We start from the raw sequence: 26,652 nt of genomic DNA on the forward strand, positions 1-26,652 counted from the left end.
TGTGAATAGGAAGATGAGACTGTCAGGCATGTCCTGTGCGAGTGCCCGGAGTTATCGTCAATAAGAGAGTGTGTGTTCGGCGAGTCTTGGCCTACACCTGCCGATATAAAGGAGATGTCTCCCAGCGACCTGTCCACCTTCCTGGAAAGGACAGGATGGACGACGACCTAGGAGGACAACTCCTTGGGAGGATGTACAATGGGTCACATGTGGCCTAAGTGCGTGGGCTTACACTCACCCTCCCTACTCTACAGATACAGATACTTAACTTTTTCCCAACATCAAACGATTATTTCAACACCTCGGCACGTGTTTCGACCACCAAGTGATCAAGGAAGATCTTCCTCTTGAAGATGAAGGAAGATCTTCCTCTTAAAGATGATCACTTGGTGATCTAAACACGTGTAGGGATGTTAAAATAACGGTTTGGAGTTGGGAAAAACTCCAGTAACATTGATAAAATTCAGTTTATAAAAAAAAGGAAAAAAAAATTACCTCAAAGGTGTTGCTTCGTTTCATCCTGTTCACAAAAGAGGACATATTATGTCTCATCCATACAAGTGATTTTTGGTGAAATTTGGGACACGTGTTATTCGTTATTCATACCACGTGTCACTATATAGCTGTCTGTAATATACTGCGAAATGCCCGTTGTGAGTAGTAGTTCTGTGATTCGAAAGTGCATTTAGACTATAACGACAAGGAACCACATTGTCTGCTGCATTTTCTTTTTTCCATGCACCTCGAACACGTTGATTTCTCACTTCCATCTAGAGTTTCTCCTCTTGTGAAGGAATCCAAGCATTTAAACAAACTCAATTGGCCAGTTCTTTGTGGTATGTTGAGAGACAAATCCCACAAAGGATCAACGGTTACTGATGAGTGTCCACAGTGTGTGTACTTCATAGTGGATTTTAATTTACCAACGAAATTGTCCTCTCAATAATTTTGACTTGGTGATGTCTTGTAAAACATCCAGAACTCTTTCCGCAGCTCAAACCATGAATACTATTTTTTTTCATTCACCTCACTACCACAAATACATTTATGAGGAGTACAAATATCTAAATCCAATATAAGACCAATGGCTACCCTGAAAGTATCTTTACCTAATAGTGTTCTTGAAGAAGCAACAGGTTATGCGTTTAATCAAGCACCAGATTCTTCAATATTGATGGCTTTGAGGCGAGTTTTTTCAGAGGGAGATAATTGGGATTAAGTGATGAAGTCAGAAACGATATCTAGTGTGGGTTCGTCCCATGTTTTCTGAAATGATTTGAGCTCTGTAGACACAAAACTTTTCGTTTCAGACCACCAAATAGATTCGCTGGAAGTATCATTTGTATCAAGTGGGAACCATTGTTGATGGAAGACATGAATTCTGGTAAAGCCAGCGATGATGCTCAGCAGCATTGAGTCTGCGCTCAGCAGCTGAGCGCAGACTCAATTCTCCGCGATTCACAGGTAATGTTGCTTGATACCAAGAAATATCAGTAAAGCAGCTGTTAGTAACATTTTCAATTATGATACGTAGGTGATCATCAAACTTCCTAAGGCATACTTGACTATTCCAATAAGGAGAGCATCCTAGAGTATACAATATACGATTTAGGAATACGTAAACAATTTTCTGTTAAAATTTGAAGATTATAAAAGTCATTACTTTCATCGATTTCAATACGCTCAGCTATTCGCAGGAATATATAAATATAACAAAATATTCATAGAAAATTCTAGCAATTTTCAGCTTATTTATAGGTATTTTAATGTTTTCTTAGAATTCAAATATAAGGGTTGTTATGAGGTTGTTCACATTATTGGAAAATTATTTTCATAGTCCATTTCGTCAAAAATATACAGTCTCATTTCTGAAATTTCAAAAGTTCCTCAACGGTCAGGCATCTTGGATTACTCGCATCTAATGTAATATATAATTACCGAGATACATAATTTGCTGAACGTTGACATACAATTTGAAATATTTTAAAACTAAATGTTATGGTTCAAGTTACTGGCCATTGGTTTTCATTGTTTTCTCATTGACACAAAAATGCCCCATGAATATTCTTAGAAAAACACTAAAAAGCGGGTCGAAAAAAAAAAGAAAAATCGATGGTTCATTTCAAAACTCTTTATTGATTCTATATATCATTTATATATTGAAAAAAAAACACAATATCAATAGAAGTAGAATTGTATGCAAACGATAAGATATGACGAAATTCCTCGCAATACCTGAAAAAATGAATGATGATTATGCATTGAACAGAAATTGAACTGAAGAAAGTAACATTTTCCGGTACCTATTTTGTTTTGCTTCTGACTTCAGATCATCTAGTGCAATGAAAAAGTAAGTAATATTGTATGAACAATCAATTCATTCAATATTCAATTTGGTCGCTCTTCCCAGATACCAGAAAAGTTTTGCCACATAACATCATTTTAGTATATGATATTACAGAATGTAGATATGTAGGCTATTTTCTGATAATATTGTTCATTAAAATAGCTCATGGAGTTGATATTTCATATTTATTCTAAACCGATAACGGTCAATTGTCAGTACTTACCGAAAATATCAGAGAAATATCCAGTGTAAACATATCAAAGGGGCTGATTTCCACATTGGTTAGTAACATTTGATTGGAGAAATATTCGATCTACAAAAGTATAAATGTCTCTGAATCATTCAACCATTCAACAGCTACCTCGAATAACTTTAAAGAAATTACACCAGCAGGATGTGAGAGAAATGGAAGGCCATACTAAAAATTGTTTACATACATATACAGATTTTTTAATCAAACAATCTATGAGTTTTTATATAACTGGGTAACATGATGGGGCCATGTATTTCAATAATGATAAATTCATTATTTCAAAAAACCGTCCTTTGTTTATAACAGGAAACGAATCACATCAAAGTATAATGCTTTTCTCAGATATTAAATTTGAACACATTAACGCCCTCTGTAGAGAAGGCCAATTAATAGAAAAAGTTTTATTTTTGATTTGCAATGAGCTTCCTCAAGATCAATGTTTTGATCAGGCCAAGAAATTAACTTGTATCATTACAGTGGAGTTATTTCTCGGAATTTGAAAAAAGTTATCTGACAAAGTTTCAAATGCAATGAACTTGCCATTGTATTGAAAATTATACTCGTATTTTATCATTTGCGAAATTTCAACAGTTGATGGAGAAGTTTTTCAACACTCATGGAATGACATGTGAATATATCGAAAATTGAAGCTGATATCTGATTATATAGGCATCTCCTAGGGGCCTATTCGGGGGTCAATTTTATTTCTTTACAGAATAGTTTAAGAAGGAAAAGAAAGTTTTTGGCCCTCTACTTCTCTATCCAGATTCATTCCCAACTTATCAAATATATCAATGACAATGCTTGTTTCGAATGAATTTGATACTCTGATTCAAAGTTTTACATTATAGGTAGGTAGTCCAATAACTTTAGTTTCTAAAAACAATTATATTCAAGGGTAGATGAGAAAGGAGAGAAATGATGCAAAATTCAAAATATATCCTAATCAAACCAATTTTTTCTGTGAAATATTCAGGGGTATCAGAAGATTGTTTGAACTGAGAAAAGAATTTCTCTCATATGTTCTTTGTTTCATGTTTCTCACAAATGTATTGTTTCGTTGAGAAGAAGTTGATAAAGCTCCACTATTCAAAATTAGACCTACTCACCTACCCAACAAATAATATTGTTTCACGTCAGTTGAATGTTTTGCTGTTCATCAATAATTGAAGTTAATGATCACTTTTAGTATGTTTTTGACTGACATCTTTGTCATTGTTAATCTGATTTTCTTTCAGTAGATCTAAAAATTATCTTTCGATATTTGCAATCATTTCAAACCCTTTCAGACTTGAATAGTATAGTATAAGTTTGACCTCCTCATAGCGCCGATGTAATGAAACTCGGATAACTTGACAATTTCAGTAAAAATGATGTTGGATCAAAAGTTTGTCAATAATTTGGCGTGACCATTTTCGAATGATACACCCTGTTAGTATAACTGCATTATTGAAGCACTTACCAAATCATCAATGTCCAGCATGGATACCATCTCAAATCTTTGGAAAATCAACAAAGTGTTTTCAGCCTGTGAGTGAAAATATCATATGTATTGTTAGAAATAACTTTCTACGTCTACAGATAATAATACAAAACTCAAATTCTCAAATGAATCGACTTATTGTTTGTTCATTATTTCAAGTATATCAAATCGGAAGTCATATGGCAAATTGAATTCACAAGGATACTCGGAATAACATTTTACAGCCATAAACATCAACTATATAGCTCTTCGACCAACCCTGGTGAAAGAAAAAAGTCATATAATCATAAAATTACATGACAAATTACGTTTTAATAATAGGTATACCTATATTTGCCTACAATTTAGTTAATTTCACTCGTGAAATGAATTTTTCTACAAACTTTAAATGGCTCGATATGATCGTTCAAGTTTTCACGTCTAAAATTTTTCATATTATTTACCGCTTTCGGCGTATCAGACTGACTGACCATGTTTCGCTTGTGGAATCATGATAAAGGGATTGCTTTCACATATATTTGTGGTTATTTCATAAAAAAATGATTAGACAAGCACAAGTGTAATATATGTTCCGAATTTGGAAAAGAAAACGATGTTCTCAGTATGGAAAATATCTATTCCCATTTCAGAGCATATCCAAATTCTAACCAGGATATATTCGAAAATTTACAGTGTCGTCATACATTTTTCATTGAGTTCATTGAGTCGTTACAGAATCAGTTCGGTTATTTTCCCATAACTTTCTTGATGCAAAATGTTGAAAAAATTATGAGAAGGCAATGTTCAACAATCACAGTTGAAATGCTGGAAAAAAATCGAGAACTAACGAATTTGAAACAACTTTAAATATCAATTCATGGATGTTGCCATTAACTACGTGACAGGAGATCGTTATGAGAAATTTAAATTTATCTGTTTTTTACCACTGTTTTCTTTTGTTTTTCAATAAAAGTAGAAAAAAACATGGATATATTTATTTCTCATTTTTGGTGATTTATAAAGATTTTTTTGTGCATATTACATTGATATTCATAGTTTGAGTATTACAATTGTAATATGAGCCTTGATGTATTCATCGCTTATTCATCATAATGTTATTTTCTATAAGCCATTTACAAGTTTTGCAACAACTAGGTCCATTTATTGCATGTGAAAATCTAATATTTTGTGCTCAAATTTGCAACTGAATTCAAAGAGGTGTATTTGTAGCAAATATAAATTAAAAAAAACTAATCAATACAGTTTATTGTATGATTTTCACTATAAGAGTTTTACAAAAACTGCGACACGTGTTTCGCTATACAATAGCTTCTTCAAGCGTAACTGAGAGTTACTTCTAAATTACACCATTATATACCTAGTACCTATTCGTCTACATAAATGATAAATCTACCTGGAAAAATCAATACATTTTTTGAAAGTCTATCTGTAAATATTCCTAACTATTTTACCTGCGAATGAACAGATTCAATAGAGTTCTTTCAGTTTGACCTATAACGTTCAAAACCCGCATAAAGGAACACAAATATAGTTTTCAGAATGGAAAAATGAATTTCACATAAGCCAGTCATTTAATCTCAGAGGGACATGAGTTCAACCATGAATACAAACCCCTCCATTTCCAGAAGAAAGGTTTGAAACTTGACCTGTTGAAGAGTATGGAAATAAACAAATTCAAAAAATCTCAACATGTTATGAACGATCAAACTGAATTGAATAATTTCGCCATTATTGAATCTGTTCATTCGCAGGTAAAAATAGTTAGGAATATTTACAGATAGACTTTCGAAAAATGTATTAATACCTGACTTTTTCAGGTAGATTTATTATTTAGGTAGACGAATAGGTACTAGGTTATAGTATATAATTGTGTGATTTAGAAGTAACTCTCAGTTATGCTTGAAGAAGCTATTATATAGCGAAACACGTGTCGCGGTTTTTGTAAAACCCTTATAGTGAGAATCATAAAATAAACTGTATTGATTATTTTTTTAATATGGATTTTCATCAAGTATCGGCCAGTTCTATTCAATTAGCAAATATGGTTTATATATTTCCATCCAGGGCTTATTGAATGAATAAATGAATCAGTCAATAAAATTATTTTATTTTCATTTGTAGCACATTTTCCGGATGTCATCAATCGAACAGAAAATGTACCAACACTTATTTCCATTATTCAGATTTCCAGAAGATTTTCCCAATTGATTTTTTCAATATGTAGCCATTGAATTATTTTTTCGGACCTTCCACAGATTTATTGAAAAATAATACAATTCATCCAGTTCTAAGCTATGTTTCAAATCTCTTCAGCTCCTCGGTTCCGTATTTTCAAATCGCTTGCAAAATTTTACCTAAATAGACAAGTAGCGAGTAAAAACGTGGTACAATCCGACTGAAGGATTCAAAGCGTTCCATAATATCCTACATCACTACAAAACACCCACTATTCCCACACTAAACTCCATAAATTACTTTTCGACAACGTTTAGTCAGGCGAATTTTTAAACATCTCCATATCAATAAGGCATCTGGTCCTGATAAAGTCCGTCATCGTGAACAAATGAACTCATACCAGTATTTTGCAGACTTTTCAACCTTTTTGAACAAAAAGGGGGTTCTCCTTCTTGTTGGAAGATTTCTCGCATTCAGCCTATTCCCAAAAAGGACAGGAAAAATCTTTCAAATAACTATAGACCGGTCGCTTCGCTATCTGTTATATCAAAAACCAACATATCCTTGAATATTTGGAAAGCTTCAACAATTTGAGCGATCATCAATATGGCATATATGGAATAACGCAATTGAGAAACATGGTGAGTCAAGAGGTGTTGTGCTTGATATTTCCAAGGGCTCAGATTCCTGAAAGAACGTTTCCTGCAAGTAGTCGTCAATGGATATCTCTCGAATACTTTCACCATCAATGCTGGTGTTTCCCATGGATCCGTATTGTCTCCAACCCTCTTTTTATTGTATATCAACGACTTATTGGAAAATTGTATGCTGACGAGATACTGATGAGCAAGAACACTGAAATGAGCTGGAGTCCCGTCGTGTATAAACTACATTGTGCCTCTTACGAGTACCCGCAATTCTTGTAATGAATTCACCTGTTGATATTGCTGGTGAAAAACATTTACCAATCAAGTAGTCACCAATCATTCCTACCAAAACATTCAGCGAAAATTGTTGCTGTAAATAACTTTCTCTAATAACGTGTGACTCAACGGCTGAAAAATTGTTATTGTGAAAATTCATGATAGTATATCGTGAAAAAATTGCTCGTCCGTGAATAAAATATTTGATGAAATAATTATCATTTTTTGTTATCGTCCTAATCACCTGCAAAACATTGATTTTGGGTGAAAACCCCAAAGCAGTAGAGCTTGAACCCATTGTATATGATAAGGGTATAGGAGTTTTTTTTTAGAACTATCCATACGGTTTTTGGGCTGACTTCCAGCGGCAGTGCAATCTTCCTGGAACTTTTTGAACGATCTCCTTCTATCGCATCAAGTATCGCTTTTTCTAGTTCAGGAATTATTACAGTTTCTGGTCGTCCACCACCAGCATTTTTAGTAAAACTCCCAGTTTCACATAATCTTGCATGTTAGAGTTTTGAATGTTTTAGCACATATAATTACTTTGTTTATCTGTCCGTGCTTCTTTGCTAATCTATAAATAGAGTGTATGTCAGCCATTTCAGCGCTAGTGAAATCATTCACAATGGAATCACGAAGCAACTCCAGACATATGAGACATATGAGAACATTTTTTTTAAACAAATTAACGTATCACCCTCTGAAGTTTCGTACCGTAGTCAGAAAAGACCCTGTATATGATTCAAAATAGTCTTAATTATAGTGGGTAGTGTTTCTAGCAAATGTTTTCCAATTTCAACTGATTTCCTAAATTGTCATTTCATCTATTTATCATTCACGTCTTTTACGTTTTCACATAATTCATATTATTTCAGAAGAAAAATCATTTTCTTACCTCTTTGTATAACATCGTACTGCAAATGCAGAGAGTCAACAACTGAAGAAGGTTTGAAATCAAAATTTCAATAGCTTTAACTGTGAACAGAAGTGTTTTCTTTCTGTAATATGCTTTGGGCAGCTCAATCACGAAAAACAAAATAATGGCGAGTATTGCAAAAAAAATTAGCGATACTATTGCTAGTATCCGCAACGAAAATGTAGAGTCCAATTCCTGCACCTGAGTTTGTAAAAACGTATATTTTCTCCTAAGATGTTCCATTTTATCCACTATCCGGTTCTTAAAATATCTGAAAATAAAAATACAGAAATTGAAAAATATAAAACCTTCTGAATCGAAACCTCACACGCGATCCAGGAATGGAGGTGTTTTCACTATTGACAAACTTGCAGCGGGTCAGGCACAAAGTGTTTCATTATTAATGAGGTGGTCAGACAGTCAAGGTGCAAGATTCCCACCTTGATACCCGCGACAACCTTACCATATTAGGGTTTTTGCAAGTCAGCTTCACCTGACGACGCCTCAGATTCAACTGTGCAGGGCTTTTTCGCCTCTAGTTTTGAATCATCACTTGAGCGCACACATTTGCTAACCCGCTCATGGGTGGTTTATTCTTCCACCTGAGACAGATTCTGCGTACGCCGCTCAAGAATTTGGTGCAAGGTGGTTTCATAAGGTGCCTCGTTGAGGAGACGACACAGTCGTTTCCTGGCTACACCACCAAACCTTTTTTTAGGTTCAGTTATTGGATCAGGAGTTGGAGAGTTGAGAAGCTCTCGCTCCTGATCTAAATTTACAGGGAGGTCAGTTGGAGTCGTAAGCTCGACATCCATCTCCTCTGCAGACTCGCTCCTGATCTAAATTTACAGGGAGGTCAGTTGAAGTCATAATCTCGACACCCATCTCCTCTGTAGACACAGCCTCAGAAAAAAAATCTTAAGTTTACTCTGTCCATAAAAGTCCCACGAGTAGCTAGGTAAAGAAGGTCAATTAAGGCAGAGACTCACATCATGTCATAATCTACTCAAGGTTATTTTGATGTGTGTCAATTTTCAAATTGAAAGTATGCAGAAGAGCGCCTTAGCGACATCCACGAGACCACTCTGCCAATGGACCAACTGATAGTGACGAAATGTATTAACACTTATGAACCGAGTGCTCGAACCAGAAAGTAAGTAGACAGTAGGTACGCATGCGCAGACAGTGTGGTTGTCTCACTTGCTCTCACACAGAGACTTTGCGAGAAAATTATTCAATCCTGGGAATCCCGATCACGATAATGAGATATACTTACGAAATTATTGTATTGACAATGATTCTTGAAAAGTGAACAAAGTTTAAAATGAATCTGTCCGTTTGAAGTTGAGTCCGAAAGAGTCGATTACAAACAAACATACAGTAGTCTGGTTCACATGTGCTCGATTTAGCTCTTTTTGGTGACATTTTTTAGCCCTGTCCAAAAATTACGACCAAGGTGTCATTCGATTAGTATTCTTGCCTAGAAAGTTTAAAGAAAGGTCTGCAAACGCGTTGATAAAAATCACAAAAGTTATAAACAATTGAGTAAAAAAAAATGGGGCTTCAGTTTTTTTTTAATATCTCGGAAAATTTTCAAAATTTTGGAAATTTGAAAAAAAGATTTGAAAAGATCAATGAATTTGGGTAAAAAAAGTCCCGACTCCCGAAACTGTATCTTGTTTATTTATAATTTTCACAAAGCCCTGAAAATAGAGCCAAAGGCGGGTAGTCTGGCTTCCGCGCGCCTTTCGTCACTCTGACATAACAAAAAAAATTATTTGAACTAATAAATGTGAATATTAACGAATGAAAAAATTCATGTAATGTTGGGATACATCAATAAACAATTATCCGCAGTCAAAAAATTTTTATCCCATTTTTAACCTTAATTATAAATTTATTAATTAATAACTTTTTCTGAATTGAAAGTTAATAAAAAAATCCCTATAATTATTAAACTAAAACCCTGGCATTTTTTTCCTTTGAAAAGTTCATCCTTAATAGGCAAAAAAATAGATTACCGTTGCCAAAATAAAAAAATTGTTATTTTTTATTTTTTTATTAACAATCGAAAATTATAATTTTATAAAAAATACAATACCAATTTTTTTTCTAAATTTTTCATTGTTTCGAAGTCTCACGGCCGAAAACTGATTAATAATATTTTTTTAATTTTTTACAGCTATTGTTAATGAATTCATTATGAACAAATACATTGTTTATAAGCAATTCGAAATTTTTTTTTGCATTATGTTAATTGTAAAAAATTATGATTTTTAGAAGAAAAATGGTTTCTTAAAAAAAATTCATTTTTTGCAACTAAATATTGAAATTAAGGAACCGTTTTTTTCAATCATGAATTCTATTGTTCTTTGAGGTTTTGCAAACACTTTTTTTTATTCTTTTTTTTATTGTTTATTTAAAAAAAAATGTTATAAACAATTTTTTTTTTCCAATACTTTGTTCTATAATAAAAGTAACTATGTGTTTTTTTTAATTCATTCTATTTTTTATAAAACTTTCAATAATAACTTTTAAACTATTGCGGTTATGACAAATATGCTTCAAGTCTTTTTTGTTAATTATGAATTTATTAACAATTAAACCTTTTACCAAATTTGTAGTCCTATTATTTATTTAATTATTGATCGTTATTTATTAAAAAAGAAAAATTTCAAGTTTTCAGGGAATTCACTAAATCAAAAACATACTGAAAGTCATTTTTAAAATTCATTAAATCATGTTCAGTACAGTTGAAAATTTTTTTATGATTTTTATAATTTTTTTGTGATCTTTTAGATCGTTTTAGTGGCGGTGGCTCATCAAATGTGGCTTCTTCTGTATTTTCTTGTCGCGATGTCCTTGAACCTCCTCCTGTTCGTAATTTGTGAGCATCGGAAATTTAAAGGAGGTTAATGAGTAGACTCATTAAAATTAAATTAACAGAGTGACTGATTGCTCCATTTCATTTTCTTAAACCCCATACAAATATGACAATAAGTGAATGTTGATCCTACAACAACTAAAAGTGCAAGTAATAAAATCCTTATGATTTATTGTTACATGACACGAAGTTTATGTTGAAAAGACTTAAAAATTCTTTTTTAATAAATAACGATCAATAATTAAATAAATAATAGGACTACAATTTTAGTAAAAGGCATAAATTGTTAATAAATTCATAATGAACAAAAAAGACTTGAAGCATATCTATCATAACTGCAATAGTTTGAAAGTTAATATAATTATAAAAGCGAAGGAGCGAATGAAAAAGACAAGTATCGAGGTATCACGATATTAAAAGTTTTATAAAAAATAGAATAAAAAAAAACACATAGATACTTTTATTATAGAACAAAGTATTGAAAAAAAAGAAAAAAAAAATTGTTCATAACAATTTTTTTTTAAATACTTAAACAATTAAAAAAAGAATGAAAAAAGTTTTTTCAAAACCTCAAAGAACAATAGAATTTATGATTTGAAAAAATAACGGTTTCTTAATTTTATTATTTAGTTGCAAAAAACGATTGTTAATTAACAGAAGCATTTTTAAGCCACAAAGAATTTTTTTTAAAACCATTTTTTTTCTAAAAATACTGATTTTTTTTCAATTAACATAATGCAAAAAAAAATTCGAATTGCTCATGAAAAATGTATTTGTTTATAATAAATTTATTAACAATAGCTGTAAAAAATTAAAAAAAAATATTAATAATTAGTTTTAGCCATGAGACATTGAAACAATAGGAAATTAGGAAAAAAAAATTTGGAATGTATTTTTTATAAAATTATAATTTTCAATTGTTAATAAAAAAATAGAAAATAACAATTTTTTTTATTTTGACAATGGTAATCGATTTTTTTGCCTATAAAGGATAACTTCACCGAAAGAAAAAATGCCAGGGTTTTAGTTTAATAATTATAGGGATTTTTATATTAACTTCCAATTCAGAAAAAGTTATTAATCACCAAATTTATATTCAATGTTAAAATTGGGATAAACATTTTTTGACTGCGGATTATTGTTTATTGATGTATCCCAACATCACATGAAGTTTTTCATTCCTTAATATTTAAATTTATTATGATTAAATAATTTTTTTTTCATGTCAGAGTGACGAAAGGCGCGCGGAAGCCAGACTACCCGCTTTTGGCTCTATTTTCAGGGCTCTGTAAAAATTATAAATAATCGAGATACAGTTTCGGGAGTCGGGACTTTTTTTACGCAAAATCATTGATCTTTTCAAATCTTTTTTCGTATTTCCAAAATTTTAAAAATTTTCCAAGATATTGAGAAAAAACTAAAGCCCAATTTTTTTTTCACCTAATTGTTTATAACTTTTGTAATTTTTATCGGCGCGTTTGCGGACCTTTCCTTAAACTTTCTAGGCAAGAATACGAATCGAATGACACCTTAGTCGTAATTTTTGGACAGGGCTGAAAAATGTTACAAAAAAAGTACATGTGAACTAGACTACAAGTGAAGTTAATAAAAGCGTGTTGGAAAAAGCAATATATCTGAAAGAATTGTTAAACGTAAATTCATATCACGATGTTTGCACACTTTGAAAGCTCGTAATTTTGTTTCCATGCGAAATGTTTTTCGGATGGTTACTTTTGATATAAGAAGGCAATACAAAAAGGCATATTGATCAGTTATCACAATGTTATGAATGCAACCCGAAAGACATATTAGTTCTTTAGTTAATTAGTGTGACTCTTACATGAAGTGCCAGTTGTCTTCCAACTCTGAGAACGACGAATAGAACTTTCTGATGTTCACGTTCCATTTATTTCTGAGATTTTCTGCCTCTAAATTGATCCACCGAAATCTTTCTTTAATTATCAATATCATTGCTGACAATTGCAGAACTAGAAAGTTACTCGTGATAACAGGTACACAGTAAGTGATATTTGATTTTATTTTTGAAATTGATGACCACCTTGGTGGGAAATTTATCAGGTCCATCAGTATTATCGATACTGCAGATATTGAAACAGCAATGCTTCCAAGTATCGCAAATTTCCAAGCTCGGTTGTGATGCTGCTGAGTTTTTTGCATCCCGAAAGATGTCATCATACTCCTATCAAACGAAGCCAGGTTTTCAATGAGGAGAATCATCTGAAAAGAGAGCATGTAGATTACGAAAATATTATGTTACATTTTTTTCTTGAACAAAATGACAACAGAACAACCCGAAAACATTTCATTGTACGTTAAGGTTGGTGTCTTGAATTCATGATAATCGAATTTGTTTATCTTTTTATTGGGCTTTTTAGTCATTTTATTCAAATAACTTCAAATATATTTCTGTTATCATCCTGTTCACAGAATCAGAACAGTGAGTTCTTCGACATTTTTTCAAACAAATTGTCAGATTTTTTCGATCTCGAAACTTATCCCAAATCAGACTTTGTGAAAACTTTTGAACAAATCTGATTCGATTCATAAGCAGTAATACTTTGCATTTTTCTGACGGAAAAATAATTTCTGGAATGTTATATCCTTCTTGAAAATATTCAGCCTATGATTCATGATTCAGATTCAGAAACGTCATTTCTTCGTCATAATAACAAATTTGGAATTTACTCTGTTATCCCTTGATTTGAGATAAATATATGTACGCAAGACACTGGATTTTTTTCATCAAAATGCGATAACACAGAGGTTTTCTCATTATGTTTTTTACAACTTTATTTGTAACTTACATTACTGCAGGTTTGTCCTATATAGACAATAAACAAACTAATAAAATAAACTGAAAATGGTTATTAATACTAGCCCGTACATATCTAAACACCACTGTAGGTGATAACAATAATACTCAACCTAATTGAGTATCGGAATTTTGCTCACCCGTGACAATGTGGGTACGCTAATTTGAAAACCAGTGAGTGAAATAGGTCAATTTGATCAGGTTGCATTCCAAAACGTCGTTTTCTATTACGGCACATACATATATACTAATGACAATCATCAAAGAGTGGATACGTATTTCAGAGCGTATGCCCAGTGAAGATAGTCAAAAAGTGTTAGCTGATTCTCTGTGTTGTGCAGAAGTGCTGTGCGTATTTTTCTCTTGTGAGATTTGACAGGTAAGTTGCGATTTGTTAACTTGTGTTATTTGCGAACTGTGTGATATAGACTCGTATCAATACTTGCAGATATAATTATGACCAGTATGGCTGAACTGGCTACTCTGATTCTGAGCCATAGCAAGGCAGATATCATAAAGCTTTTTGACTTTGTGCAAGCACGTTTAGAAAGCCGACCATGCTTGTTTGACGAAATCAAACAAAATATGGAAACCCAGAAGGAGACAAAACGGCAGAAAAAGAATGATTTTCCTGAACTGCCGTATATCCAGTGCAACCCTTATGAAAGGAATAGGCGCACAAGCTCAGATTCGGAATCGGAGAATGATTCCGAATCAGAAAGCAAAGTCGAGAACGTCGAAATGGCTGATTACACCAAAAATTCCCGACCATGTGGAAGGAAGTTCGAACCAAGGCTGGAACGAACCAGCAGAAGAGGCTAGAACTAGCACCTCTCAGGTATCAGAAGAGACCCAGGTTCGGAATGTACCAGAACCAACCGAGATCCAGAATGAGACACAGGAACCTCAAAGACCATCAAACCCTTCGCCTATAACAATAAGGCAAAAAGACAGACGGACGAAATTCCGAGAGCTAGCTGCCCGTGAGAAAATCCGCTTTGCTAAGGCCATCAACACTACCTATGGTATAAAAGTGCAGCTAGCCAACATCCCGGACTATAAAAAGATGTTGGCCTTATCGGAAGCGATTAAAATCCCTCACCATACATATTGTATGGCCGGAAAGAAACCTTCAGGAGTTGTGTTCCGGAATTACTGAATATCAAAGACGAAAAGACGATATAACAGCGAGAGGCTTTGATCTAGTGGCAATCTCTCGCATGAAGAAAGCGAATAGCAATTGTGCTAATTATTGTGCTTGTACCGAAGGTACGAAATCACACCTACGAAGTAAGAGATATCTTGAATATAAGAGTTGGAGCTGAAACTCAGAGCTCTCGAAACGACTGTAGGACAGTGTTACCGCTGTCAAAGATTCGGACACACGCAGAAGAACTGTAAAGCAATCCCCATCTGCGTGAAATTTGGTGGATGACATGTATCGTCCAAATGCAAACGAGACAGACAGTTGACGGCGAAATGCCATAACTCGATATCCTGCATTCCCTAGAGAACAGAAAACACGAAGTATCCCCGAACAGATGGCCCCCCGGAGACAGTCTGTCGTCCCTTGAAGACAATCAGTCTCCGACCCAAGAAGACCCGTGAGGTCTGACGCGACCAGGAGCTGCGCGAGTGCAGCTCAAGGCAATAAGCAACCAACCCAGAGCTCTAACGCTGTCGACGGCCTTTGAGCGGCCTCCGATCAGTTAAAGCAACTGATGACGCAGTTTCCCGCACTACATACGATGTTCGCGGCAAACAGCTCTACGTCAACCGGTTACTAGATGGCTAGACGCTATATAGTTCCGGACTCCCTTAAGATTATCACTTGGAATGCCAATGGATTACTCCGGAAGAAGTTCGACGTAAAGAACTTTCTTAGAGAACATGACGTAGATATCATGCTCCTACAAGAGACCCGCTTGCAAGGGATATTTATTATGATACCAAACTATGTCTTTCGCAAAAAAGACAGAAACGGCTGACAGGGAGAAGGCGTTGCCATCTTCATATAAAGGTCAATTAGACAGACTCATTTCAGATTATATCGGTATGTAACCCCCTAATAATCAGAAACGGCCGGATGCACTCAGTGCTCTCCTGCTGGAAACAGACATCCCGACTATAGCTGCAGTTGATTTTAATGCGGAACACAGGCAGTGAAGTAGAGTTAACAACATGAAAGGTAGAGCGCTTCACTCCCACGCCGATGAACACGTCTTGGGCTTGGCAATGCCGCATCAACATGATGTTGACATAGCAGTTGTCAGGAACATAACTCTCAACTGGTATATATATGTGACGTCTGAGCTAGACTGAGATCACAATCCAGTGACGTTGATCCTAAGGGAAGTCCCCCCAATACAAAACAACAACGAAATGTTTAGGAGCAACTGGAAAGCTATCAAGGCGTACTTGGAAGCAATCCTCGTCATTCAACGACCTCCCGAGACACCCGCATCCTTAGACGTAGCAGTCACAGGTAAAAATGCTCTGTCCGCGTTTACCACAAAGTACGAGGAAATAATGAAATCTTATAATGAATTTTCTCTACGTATTGAAATTCTAATTAGAAAAAAATGGTCTGAGAGAAAGATATCACAGGACTCTGTTTCCAGGAGACAGAGCCAAAGCGGGAAACTGCGTCATCAGTTGCTTTAACTGATCGTTGGCACGAATTTCTCCTGGGCTTGGAACCCGTAGATGTTTCTCTCTGGCGGTTAGTCAGTTAGAAGTTAGATTAGTAAAAAAAAAGAGAAGAGAGGATCCGTTATTCAACGGAAGATACTGCCTCAGCTTTCGCGGACACTATGGAAAGCCAATTTAGGCTGAACATTGATCCAAACGATGATATCTGTCTAGGAAAAATTTGTTCAAAATCTGTTTTTCCGTTAACCAGCTGTCGCACCCCTACGAACGACAACCCTCTGAAGTCGCAACTTGTGCGAGCTAAGGATTAACGAGGTATTACCTTTCAACATCTGATTCCTAACACGGGTTGGACGATAGCAAGTGAAAATCGATCGTTCAGATTAGAGCTTGAACCACCGACCAGCACGGCAGTCAATTCGAGAGTGAACACAGCACTCACGCCGAACCGCTTGGCTATCGACCGACCGATAGATATATTAGAATCGAGAAAGTAGTGGAAGATATACTCTACAACTTGATGACGAGGATGTCATCGAGCTATCAAGCCCAAAAAAGACCCAGGTGCTGATTCAATATCAAACTTTCCTAAGAGATGAAAGCCCGCTGAGATTATCGTGATATAAAAAAAATTCAAGACTTACTACAGGGCGAACTGTATGGCTTCAGGAGGGCACACTCTTGTGAAATACAAGCTCAAAGATTGGGTGTAAACGCAATCAAAGAGATGAATAGAAGGAGACACGAACAAATCCTTCTATTAGACATTTCGAAGGCATTCGACCGCTTTTGGCACGAAGGTCTTCTACATAAGAATAGTTTCAACCTCCTACTGGGACTACTCAAGTGGATAGGGTCCTACCTAAAGGAACGAACTTTCACTATCAAACTGAATAACATCCGATCACCGATAAGACAGATAGAGGCTGGAGTGCTACAAGGGGCAGTTCTTTCGCCTACTCTCTACAACCTCTACTCTCTACTCTCTACAACCTCTATGTCAGAGATCTCCCGAAATTCGACATCTCTCTCTATGCAGATGACACCGCCCTGATGTCTTCATCCATAGCAAGAGGAATGGGCGTTGCACAGCTGTATCCTCTCCTAAACCGCAAGATCAAACTGAATTTCACGAACAAAGTCTTACTTTATGAGATAATTTTCAAACCAGCGATACTGTATGCCTCAGGAATCTGGGGCCAAACAGCAAAAACACACGTCAATATCCTGGAATGAGTCCAGAATAAAATCCTAAGGATGGCAACAAACGCTTCGTGGTACACCGTAGTGTACGCCAATTCAAATATATTCTAATACTAAATCTATTTCGATTTTGACCATTGCGTCCCAGGATACACTTCAGTGTACATATCATAATAACGTTATAATACATGTGGTGCCATGTATGGGTACGGAAATGAAAATTGCATACTTTATTGTTACAGCGATCGTGTTTCGACCGGAATCGACAAGAAGTGATTTGACAAGGATCATTTTTATTTGTGTTAGCTTGGATTATCAGAGTTGTAGATTTTTTCAGTTATGAACAACAGTTCAAACTAACTGTCTGAAATATTATTTAGTGCTTTGGTGATTTCGTTTTTGAGTTTTCATCAAATATAGACACGTACACTATTGTGTACATTGGGTCTCAGTGGAGTAAGTAAATATACCTTGTCTTTTTTTCGAGGGTTTATAAAAATGGTATTCTTCCAGCATTTTTTCTTTCAAAATGAGTGGAAGACCACTTTCATATGAAGAGCTTGTTTACTATTCAGAAAATGATAACTCAGACATTGCAATTTTGAGCGAATCTGATGACGCGTGGGAGATTGACTCTTATATACCAGAAGGTTTGTTCGAAATTGATGATTTGCAAGTTGCATGTTAGCTAATGAGATGTACTTGAATTATTAGGTGAGCAGTTGGAAATGGATGAGCTCGAATTTCCTGATTCGGAACCTGAGCAGGATGAGGTATTTGCAGATGTTACTCATGTTTCTGTGCAGGAGCAAGCTGATGTGGATGTTGAAGTGGCCGAACCTTCTACTGAACTTGTAAACTGACAACAAGTTTCCAATGAAATTCTGCAAAACAAGCCCATAACATGTAAAACTGCACGCATAAATTTGTACTATATTGAAAATGAACTGACACACAAAAAAAAAACATGGTCATGTCATGTTGATAAACTGGCCAAGAAATTATCAAGAGCAATATTTATGATTCGTAGACTGAAGGATTTCACCAGTATAAGAGCGGTCAAATCTTCGTACTTCGGACTCTTCCATAGTCACATGGTATATGGCATAGTGTTGTGGGGGGATTCTTGTCTTTCCAAAAAAATTTTTATATTGCAAAAAAGATTCATACGTCTAATATCTAATAACAACTTTAAAGATCATTGTCGCCCACTTTTTATTCATCTCAAAATAATGGCGCTTCCTACAGCTTTTGTATATGAAACATTGATTGAAATTCATAAAAATAAATCAAAATACATTTTACAATCGCAACAACATGAATATCCTACAAGATCAGGAAATCTGATAAGAACTGAGACATTCAGACTGAGCACCTTGCAAAATAATTCATTGAATTTGAAATTCTATAAGTTACCATGTCACATAAAACAACTCAGTTTCTACTGTTTCAAGCAAAAACTCAAATCATTTTTTTGAATCACTGTTTTTATTCTACAGATGAATACATGTTATACAACATAGATAATTCATGTGACTTTGAGTGAGTAACAATTGTTCTCATTTTCAACATTAGTTGATTGATTGTTTTCAATATTATGTACACTGTTCTGTTATACAAGCATTGTGATGGTTTTATTTGTATATATGACGTAATATTTAGAAATTTTTATGTTTTGACTTGCTACAAATATTTGTTCAAATGTATCACGTAGCCAATAAACTATTCTATTCTATTCTATTCTATAAAGTTAATTGCTTTGTGTGGCACAAGCGGCATTATGTACGACTTCTAATATATCAAGGTTCTACTACAGAACTTACTCCTGTTCAACAGGAAGTTTTTGGTTTGAGAGCCTCTGTTGTTTTGAAGCTTACTGAACGGATCAATGAGAAAAATGTACAATTATATTTTGATAACTTTTTCTCAAATTATAATATTCTCCAATATTTGAGAAACAGAAACATATATGTTGCTGGTACTGTTCGAATAGACCGTTTCAAAAATCCTCCCTTCTCAAAAGATATACAGAAACAGAAACGAGGAAGGCCCTCAACTTCATCGCTATCGCCTTTGCCTTCTGTAACTGGGACACATGGACCACATGAAGTACAGCCTGTGGATGAAGTCCGACTAGATGGCTACAATCATTTCCCTACAATTGATGATAATTATATCATACAAAAAAATAAAAACTCAATAAGTAGATACAATTTTTTTATGAGAATATTTAAAGAAATCATGAATATTAATATTATTTTGCTTTGGTGGTTATGCTTCCGTTGAGTCCCAGTGTACACTACAGTGTACATATCAAATCTCAAAATTGGGTAAAGATAGGATTTATTTCCAAAAACTAAAAATCATAAAAAAAAAATGAAGATATGATATACCAAATTTCATATTAATACTTCAAATTTAAAAAAATCGGGATTGAAAGAGTTGAGACGAGAACTGAATCTTTCAATCAAGAGGGAGAGTATACAGTCCCGAAACAGAGAAGTTTTCGAAATGACGGAAACTCATGAAAATCCCTTAGTCAGGGCCGCGGTAGACTACGCTATCGACGACCTTTCCGGCTCTGAAAGGCCTCGCATTTCCGCGAGGTGAGGTGACTGGCTTGTGACCTTGAAAAGCTAAGAGATGAATGGAATTCATTAAAGAACACGGCGGCGAGAATAGTATCGACCTCGTATAAAACGCACCTCTCAGAGTTCTAACTAGGCCTATATTATAGGCAGAGATCACGAAAGTGTCAAGGATTTAAATCCAACTTGATTGATAAGAAGACAGCCGTAGTTGCGTCGTTTTCAAACCATTTCTTATATTCAATTATTTCTGCATTCATCATTTCGATATTTATCGTCATATTTTACCTAATTTTTTATACTTTTATATAGGATGTTCTTTGGTGATATGCGAATATCTATTGGTGTGAATCTACATGAAAAAATAATTATAGTGTAACATTTCTTCTTTCCACTTTTCATTTTATACTGTTTGCGTACCAGTCTGACTACAAAAAACCTTTTTGGCAATTTGAAGTTGTGGATTGTAACATACCTATTATTTAAATTTTCATTTTCCATTCATACAAATCTAAGATTTTTTTTGAGAAGTCTGCAGTAGTACTCCAAATGAATCCTGCGAACATTTTCCAAATGAATTTAATCTCCAGCGATTCCAATCCAACGTGAATCGCTACTTTTACACAGGCATCGCTCGTAGAGCGCCTTAAGGATTTTCCTGTACTGAATCGCTACTTTTACACAGGCATCGCTCGTAGAGCGCCTTAAGGATTTTCCTGTACTGCTTGTGTTTTGTACTTGAAAGAAGATAGCTATTCAAAGTCCACATTGTTCATCTTGATTGTTTTCATTCATTTTCCGGTTGGACAGACAACCTGATGTCGAGTATTCTCAACTAGAGTTCTGCCAGGTGAATTGAGGTAAATTAGGATAAATTCAGACATATCGGGACAAATTCAAGTGGAACATTAGGTAGCTTTTATTGATTGAAGCCATCTATCGGAATTTCATTCGTTGAATTTAAGAACAAAGCATCGAAAGTTACTGAGGTGTGTACAATAGTGGTCCTAGTTGCTGAAAAATAACCATTGCCATTTCAGTAATGTCAGTCTACCAAGATATAATGGTATCCACATTTACTCTCTTGAAAAAAACTGATATCCAAATTTCTCAATCTATGAATTGTACCTGAAAGTAACCCTTCAAGCCGATATAGTTCCTCTGCATATTCGATAGAATATATAAATGGGCTGTCAGTGAAATGAACGATTGGTACTTTCTCGAGCAAAACTCAATGTTTTTCGATATGGCATCATCCAATGAAGTAGTTTATGGTCCACAAAAATACTACTGGGAGTTGGTTAGTGCATGTTTTGACAACAGTGCATCAGGAACAGAGAAATTGACTAAGTGAGGTGCTAATGACTGATAACTATCCTTTCAAATTGAATCACCTAATTGTGATAAAGATAAACCTCCCAAAATGTAGTATTGTGTCAATTACCGTATACACCGTGTTGTCGCGAAAATATGCCTTGACAGTTTTTGTAAAAAAGTGAGGTTAACAACGGAGTAAGTAGTTTTAAGATATAATCTATGGTATGACTGTACTTTTTGATAGTAGCGGGTCTTTTTCTGAGTTCTGAAATAAAAGTTGTTCAGAGCCCAGTTGTACGTAATTACAATATTTGGCGACGAGAAAAATATAATATTTACAACTGGAAAAACAGTATACCATAGAAATGTTTGGAAACTAAGTCGGCTCAACTTTTTTTTTATGGTCAGAAAAATCACATGCTGAGTAACTTGAAATTCCTTGGAAGCCACTGAAACGATGCAGGACGGACAAAATTCGGCAGAACCGCAACCGAAAATATCTGTGATAGTTTATTTTCGACAAAATTTCATTGTATTTTAGTGGGCGACTTCAATCTGAACTACTCTGATGATAGTTTTTATGTTTCTAGATTAAAAAACCTTCTCAATACGTATGGCATATCGCAAATAATCAATGAACCAACTAGAGTTACTAACCACAGCGAATCGCTTATAGATTATGTATTAACGAACGTAAATAGATGTCAAGCGTCGGTGCACTCATATCCAATAATAACAGACCATTCAACAATCACTGTCAACTTTACTAATATTCATAATAACGAAAATCAAACTATAAAAAAATATTGAAACTTAAATGAAAGCAATTTGGACCTTATAAAAATTAACTTAATATCATGTAAATGGTCTTTAAATTCTACTGATGTTGAAGTTATTTATAAAGAAATACTGAAAGCAGTTATTGATGATATTTCTCCATTACAAAATTGTAGTATTAACAGTCATTTGCCATGGTTTGATAACGAAGTTCACTGTAAAATTAAGAATCGTGATAGGGCATACAGAGCTTTCAGAAACTGTTCAAATCTAGAAAAACAAAATAACTGGGAAACTTTCAAGAAATTGAGAAATGATTTTGTCAATGTGTTGAAAAGAAAAAAAGATCAATATTATTTTGAAAAAATTGATCGGTATAGAAACAACTCTAAACAAATGTGGAAAACTCTCAAAAAACTAGTTAAAGGAGATGACATTGACTTTCCAAATTGTATTCAGTTTGAGAAAACTGGTGAACTTATATTACTAAAAGATGTTATTGAAATATCAGATAACTTCAACAGTTATTTTGTTGAAAGCATAAATGAAATTGTGGCGAGCATTGACTATTCAGAGTCATGGTGCAATAAAAACTTCAATTTATACAAAACATTCTCAGAATTCAGATTGCTTTCGTTAAATGACCTACGTAAAATTATAATTTCCTTGGATAATAAGTGCAGTATACATGAAATCCTCAACTTCAAAATATTGAAACAAGTTTTTGAGACTATCGGTCACGTTATATTGCACCTTATCAACACCTCTCTTGAAACTGGCGTAATACCAGAAAGATTGAAAAGTAGTACTATTGTTCCTATACCCAAAATTCCTCAAACTATTAAATGTAAAGAATTCAGGCCAATCAACACTTTACCTCCGATTGAGAAGGTACTTGAAACAGCAGTATATAACCAACTAATAGAATATGTGGAAAAAAACGACATTTTAATCAACAATCAATCGGGTTTTCGCAAATTGCATTCGTGTGAGTCATCAGTGCAACTATCTCTAAACAAATTTAAATCTGAGCTGGATAATAATAAGTTTGTTGTAGTCGTGTTCCTTGACCTCAAAAGAGCATTTGAGACCATTGATAGGTCTATACTACTAGCCAAATTGAATATATATGGAATTGAGGGCAAAGTGTATAATTGGTTATCTAATTACTTGACCAACAGAAAACAACGGGTAAGAGTTAAAGACATGTTCTCTTGTGAAATTGACAATTACGTTGGAGTTCCCCAGGGTAGTGTTCTGGGACCCCTTCTATTCATACTATATTTAAACGACATGCCATTGTTTGTCAACTGTGAATTTATGAACTTTTTTGCTGATGATACTCTATTGGCATGTAGCGATGTGAACCTTACGATGGCTATACAAAAAATGAATAATACTCTAGCAAGTGTCAACAAGTATTTAAAAATTAATGAACTCAAGCTGAATGTGATGAAAACTAAAGCGATGATAATCACCACCAAGTTAAAATACAGCCAAATAGACTCTAAAACTATTAATCTCAACATTGATGATGACAAAATTGAAATAGTGAATTCAACTAAATATCTGGGATTCCAGATAGATAACACTCTATCGTTTGATGAACATTTTGAGTATATTCATAAAAAAAATTCAAAGAAATTATTCTTTTTTTCTAGAATTGCCAATAATCTTTCAACGGAGTCAAGTATCACAGTTTACAAGTCAATTGTTCAGCCACACTTCGACTATTGTTCCTCTATCCTATATCTATTCAATCAGAATAAATTGTCTCAACTCCAAAAACTTCAGAATCGTGGTATGAGAATCATTTTGAAGTGCCGCAGAGATACTCCTACCACTATTATGCTCAATGTTTTAAATTGGCAATCCATTTCCCAAAGACTGCTATACTTCACAATGATCTTCGTATACAAAATATTGAACGATTTAGGACCATCTTATTTTAATCAGTATATTGTATTTCATCACGATATTCACCACCACTTCACTCGAAATAATAATAACTTATATATTAACAGAACAAAAAACAAAAATACTATGAACTCATTGTTTTTCAAGGGTTTTGATCGGTTCAACAAATTACCTAATGCAATTAAAAACAGCCCATCTCTGAACATGTTCAAAAATGAACTGAAGAAATTTGTTTTAAATGAACAAATATGATATGTATTATGTCTTTGTTACCTGTAGCTGTAATTTGTATAATTCCATTCATCTAATGTTCGTTATATATTTCAAATAATTATGTAATTTATCTTTCTACATGTTGCATTGAAATTTTTCGAATGTATAATGTTGCTGTTTTTGTAGTAATGTATTTAAAAATATTTTATTGAACTTATGTTTGTCATACATTTAAGTCATTTCTAGATGTAACACATACCTTTTTTTTATTTCTGCCATTCTAGTTGATTTGTATATTATTAGGATATCCTATTTAAATAAAGATCTATCTATCTATAATTTATGTTACTAATGCTGGAAATGTGTCTGCTTCTTTGGACATTTTTAAACAAGGGGATGACTTTGAAGTTTTTGAGGAGAGGCTTGAGCAATATATCGCAGCTAATATGGTGAGGCAGAGAGACAAGTTAATGTTCTGCTAAGATTTTTAAGCGAAGACATATAAAAAATTTTGAGAGACTTATGCAGCCCACTGAAAGCTAGTCAAAAACATTTGACGAGCTTATGAACCAACTGAGGGATCATTTCAAGCCAAGACTCTCAATTTACCGGAAGAGAATTGTTTTTTATGCTTTAAGACCAAGTCCGGAGTCAGTGAATGACTGTTACGTCAAAGTCAAGAACACTGCAACTCAATGCGATTTTGGGCATCAGTTAATGTATCGAGTACAGGAAAAATTCATCTGTGGTATTCATCTATGGATAGACTTTGTGAGGAGAAACCAACGAGAAGTTTCAAAGAGCTTTTGGAGACCGCATTTGATAAAAAGGCAGCCTTGAAAGTACAAAACAAAAGCAGTAATATTGAAGTGAATAGGGTACAGAAATTCAGAAGTAATGGGACTGGTTCGGCAACTGTTAGTAAAAGTCAAAATAAGAGGGTGGAGCACAGTACTAGTGAGCTAGTAGAATTGAGATGTAATTTTTGTAATAAAACGAATCATAACTTCTAGATATGTAAGTACAGGAAGTTTACTTGCAGAAATTGTGGTAAAAAAGGACATATATTGGCAGCATGCAAAGAGAAGGAAATAGAGAAATGTCATTTTGTGGAGGAGGAAGACGATTTGCAGCCTCTCTATAATGTCTCTAGTTTGTCAAATTTTGAAAATGTTAACTCTGCTAAGCCACTATCAGTAGCTGTTTTGCTAGACAAAGTGTCAACTTACATGGAGTTAGATACTGGTGCTGGAATTAGCTGTGTACCATTGAAATTTTACCAAGAAAATTTAAGACATTTGCCATTAGATAGCACAAATGTACGCTCAAAAACTCACTCAGGGAAATTGTTATTCCGGAGGGTAAAGTTTCACTTTTTGTTACTATCCAGTATGTCAAGAAAGTTTATGATTCAACAGTTGTTAAAAAGGCTACAAAAATTTTGTTAGGCCGAGATGTTATTAAAAAAATTAATTGTTAAGGAAAGCATTATTAGATCCTAAAAATCGAAATTTTTCATTGGAAACGTTACTGTATCGCTACCTTCTTCCATACAGAAATTCTATCCACGCAACTACCGGAATGACACCAACAAGTATGATTTTTAATAATAAAATTCATAGAAGACTAGATCTATTATTGCCTAAGGATATACAAAGTTCAAAAAGTGCAGAGAAGCAAATTGAAAACTTCAAAGGAAAGCACGAAGAAAGTTTTGTAGAGGGGGATAGAGTTTGGTGTAGAGATAATAGAAACCCTAATAGAAAAGTTTGGGTAGAATGTGTAATAGATGAAGTTTTAAATAATTGGGTTTATTTTTGTAAACTTGTCCATGAAGGTTCAATTCGGAAAAGACATCCTAACCAGATTAGACGCAATTTATCGAATAATGAAGATTCTGATTTCGCTTTTGATAGAAGGTCAGTTACCAATTAGTCAGTTACCAGTTTCTACTGAAGAACTAATTTGTAAAAATATAAACCCAAATTTATATGATAACGACTTGAATTTGCCTTTAACTGTGAATGAGAAATCGGATTTACCTGTAAAAAATGAATTAGTTAAGGATAAGGCTAGAGGTAGGAAGAGTCTAGACAATACTACTTGTGATAGTCCCTTGAAAATTGAATCACCAGTGTCTAAGACACTTTCACCAACTCCTATAATTA

The 26,652-nt window shown here is 34.2% G+C and overlaps 1 protein-coding gene across 1 annotated transcript in view; it reads right to left on the reverse strand.

Annotated features, from left to right (window-relative positions):
- Positions 1-2,121: 2,121 nt before the first annotated feature.
- LOC141487460 (uncharacterized) overlaps positions 2,122-26,652 on the reverse strand; it is a 33,684-nt gene continuing 9,153 nt past the window's right edge. The window contains exons 2-6 of the mRNA XM_074186548.1: positions 12,825-13,222; positions 8,080-8,371; positions 4,063-4,128; positions 2,571-2,660; positions 2,122-2,235 (exon numbers count right to left, since the gene is read on the reverse strand). Of these exons, the coding sequence (XP_074042649.1) occupies positions 2,179-2,235; positions 2,571-2,660; positions 4,063-4,128; positions 8,080-8,371; positions 12,825-13,222 (903 nt within the window). The 3' untranslated portion in view covers positions 2,122-2,178. The remainder of the gene's footprint in view (positions 2,236-2,570; positions 2,661-4,062; positions 4,129-8,079; positions 8,372-12,824; positions 13,223-26,652) is intronic.

Source organism: Leptinotarsa decemlineata, unplaced genomic scaffold, assembly GCF_025532065.1.
Source record: "Leptinotarsa decemlineata unplaced genomic scaffold, Ldec_3_MD MMD2_P_RNA_scaffold_2, whole genome shotgun sequence".
NCBI lineage: Eukaryota > Metazoa > Arthropoda > Insecta > Coleoptera > Chrysomelidae > Leptinotarsa > Leptinotarsa decemlineata.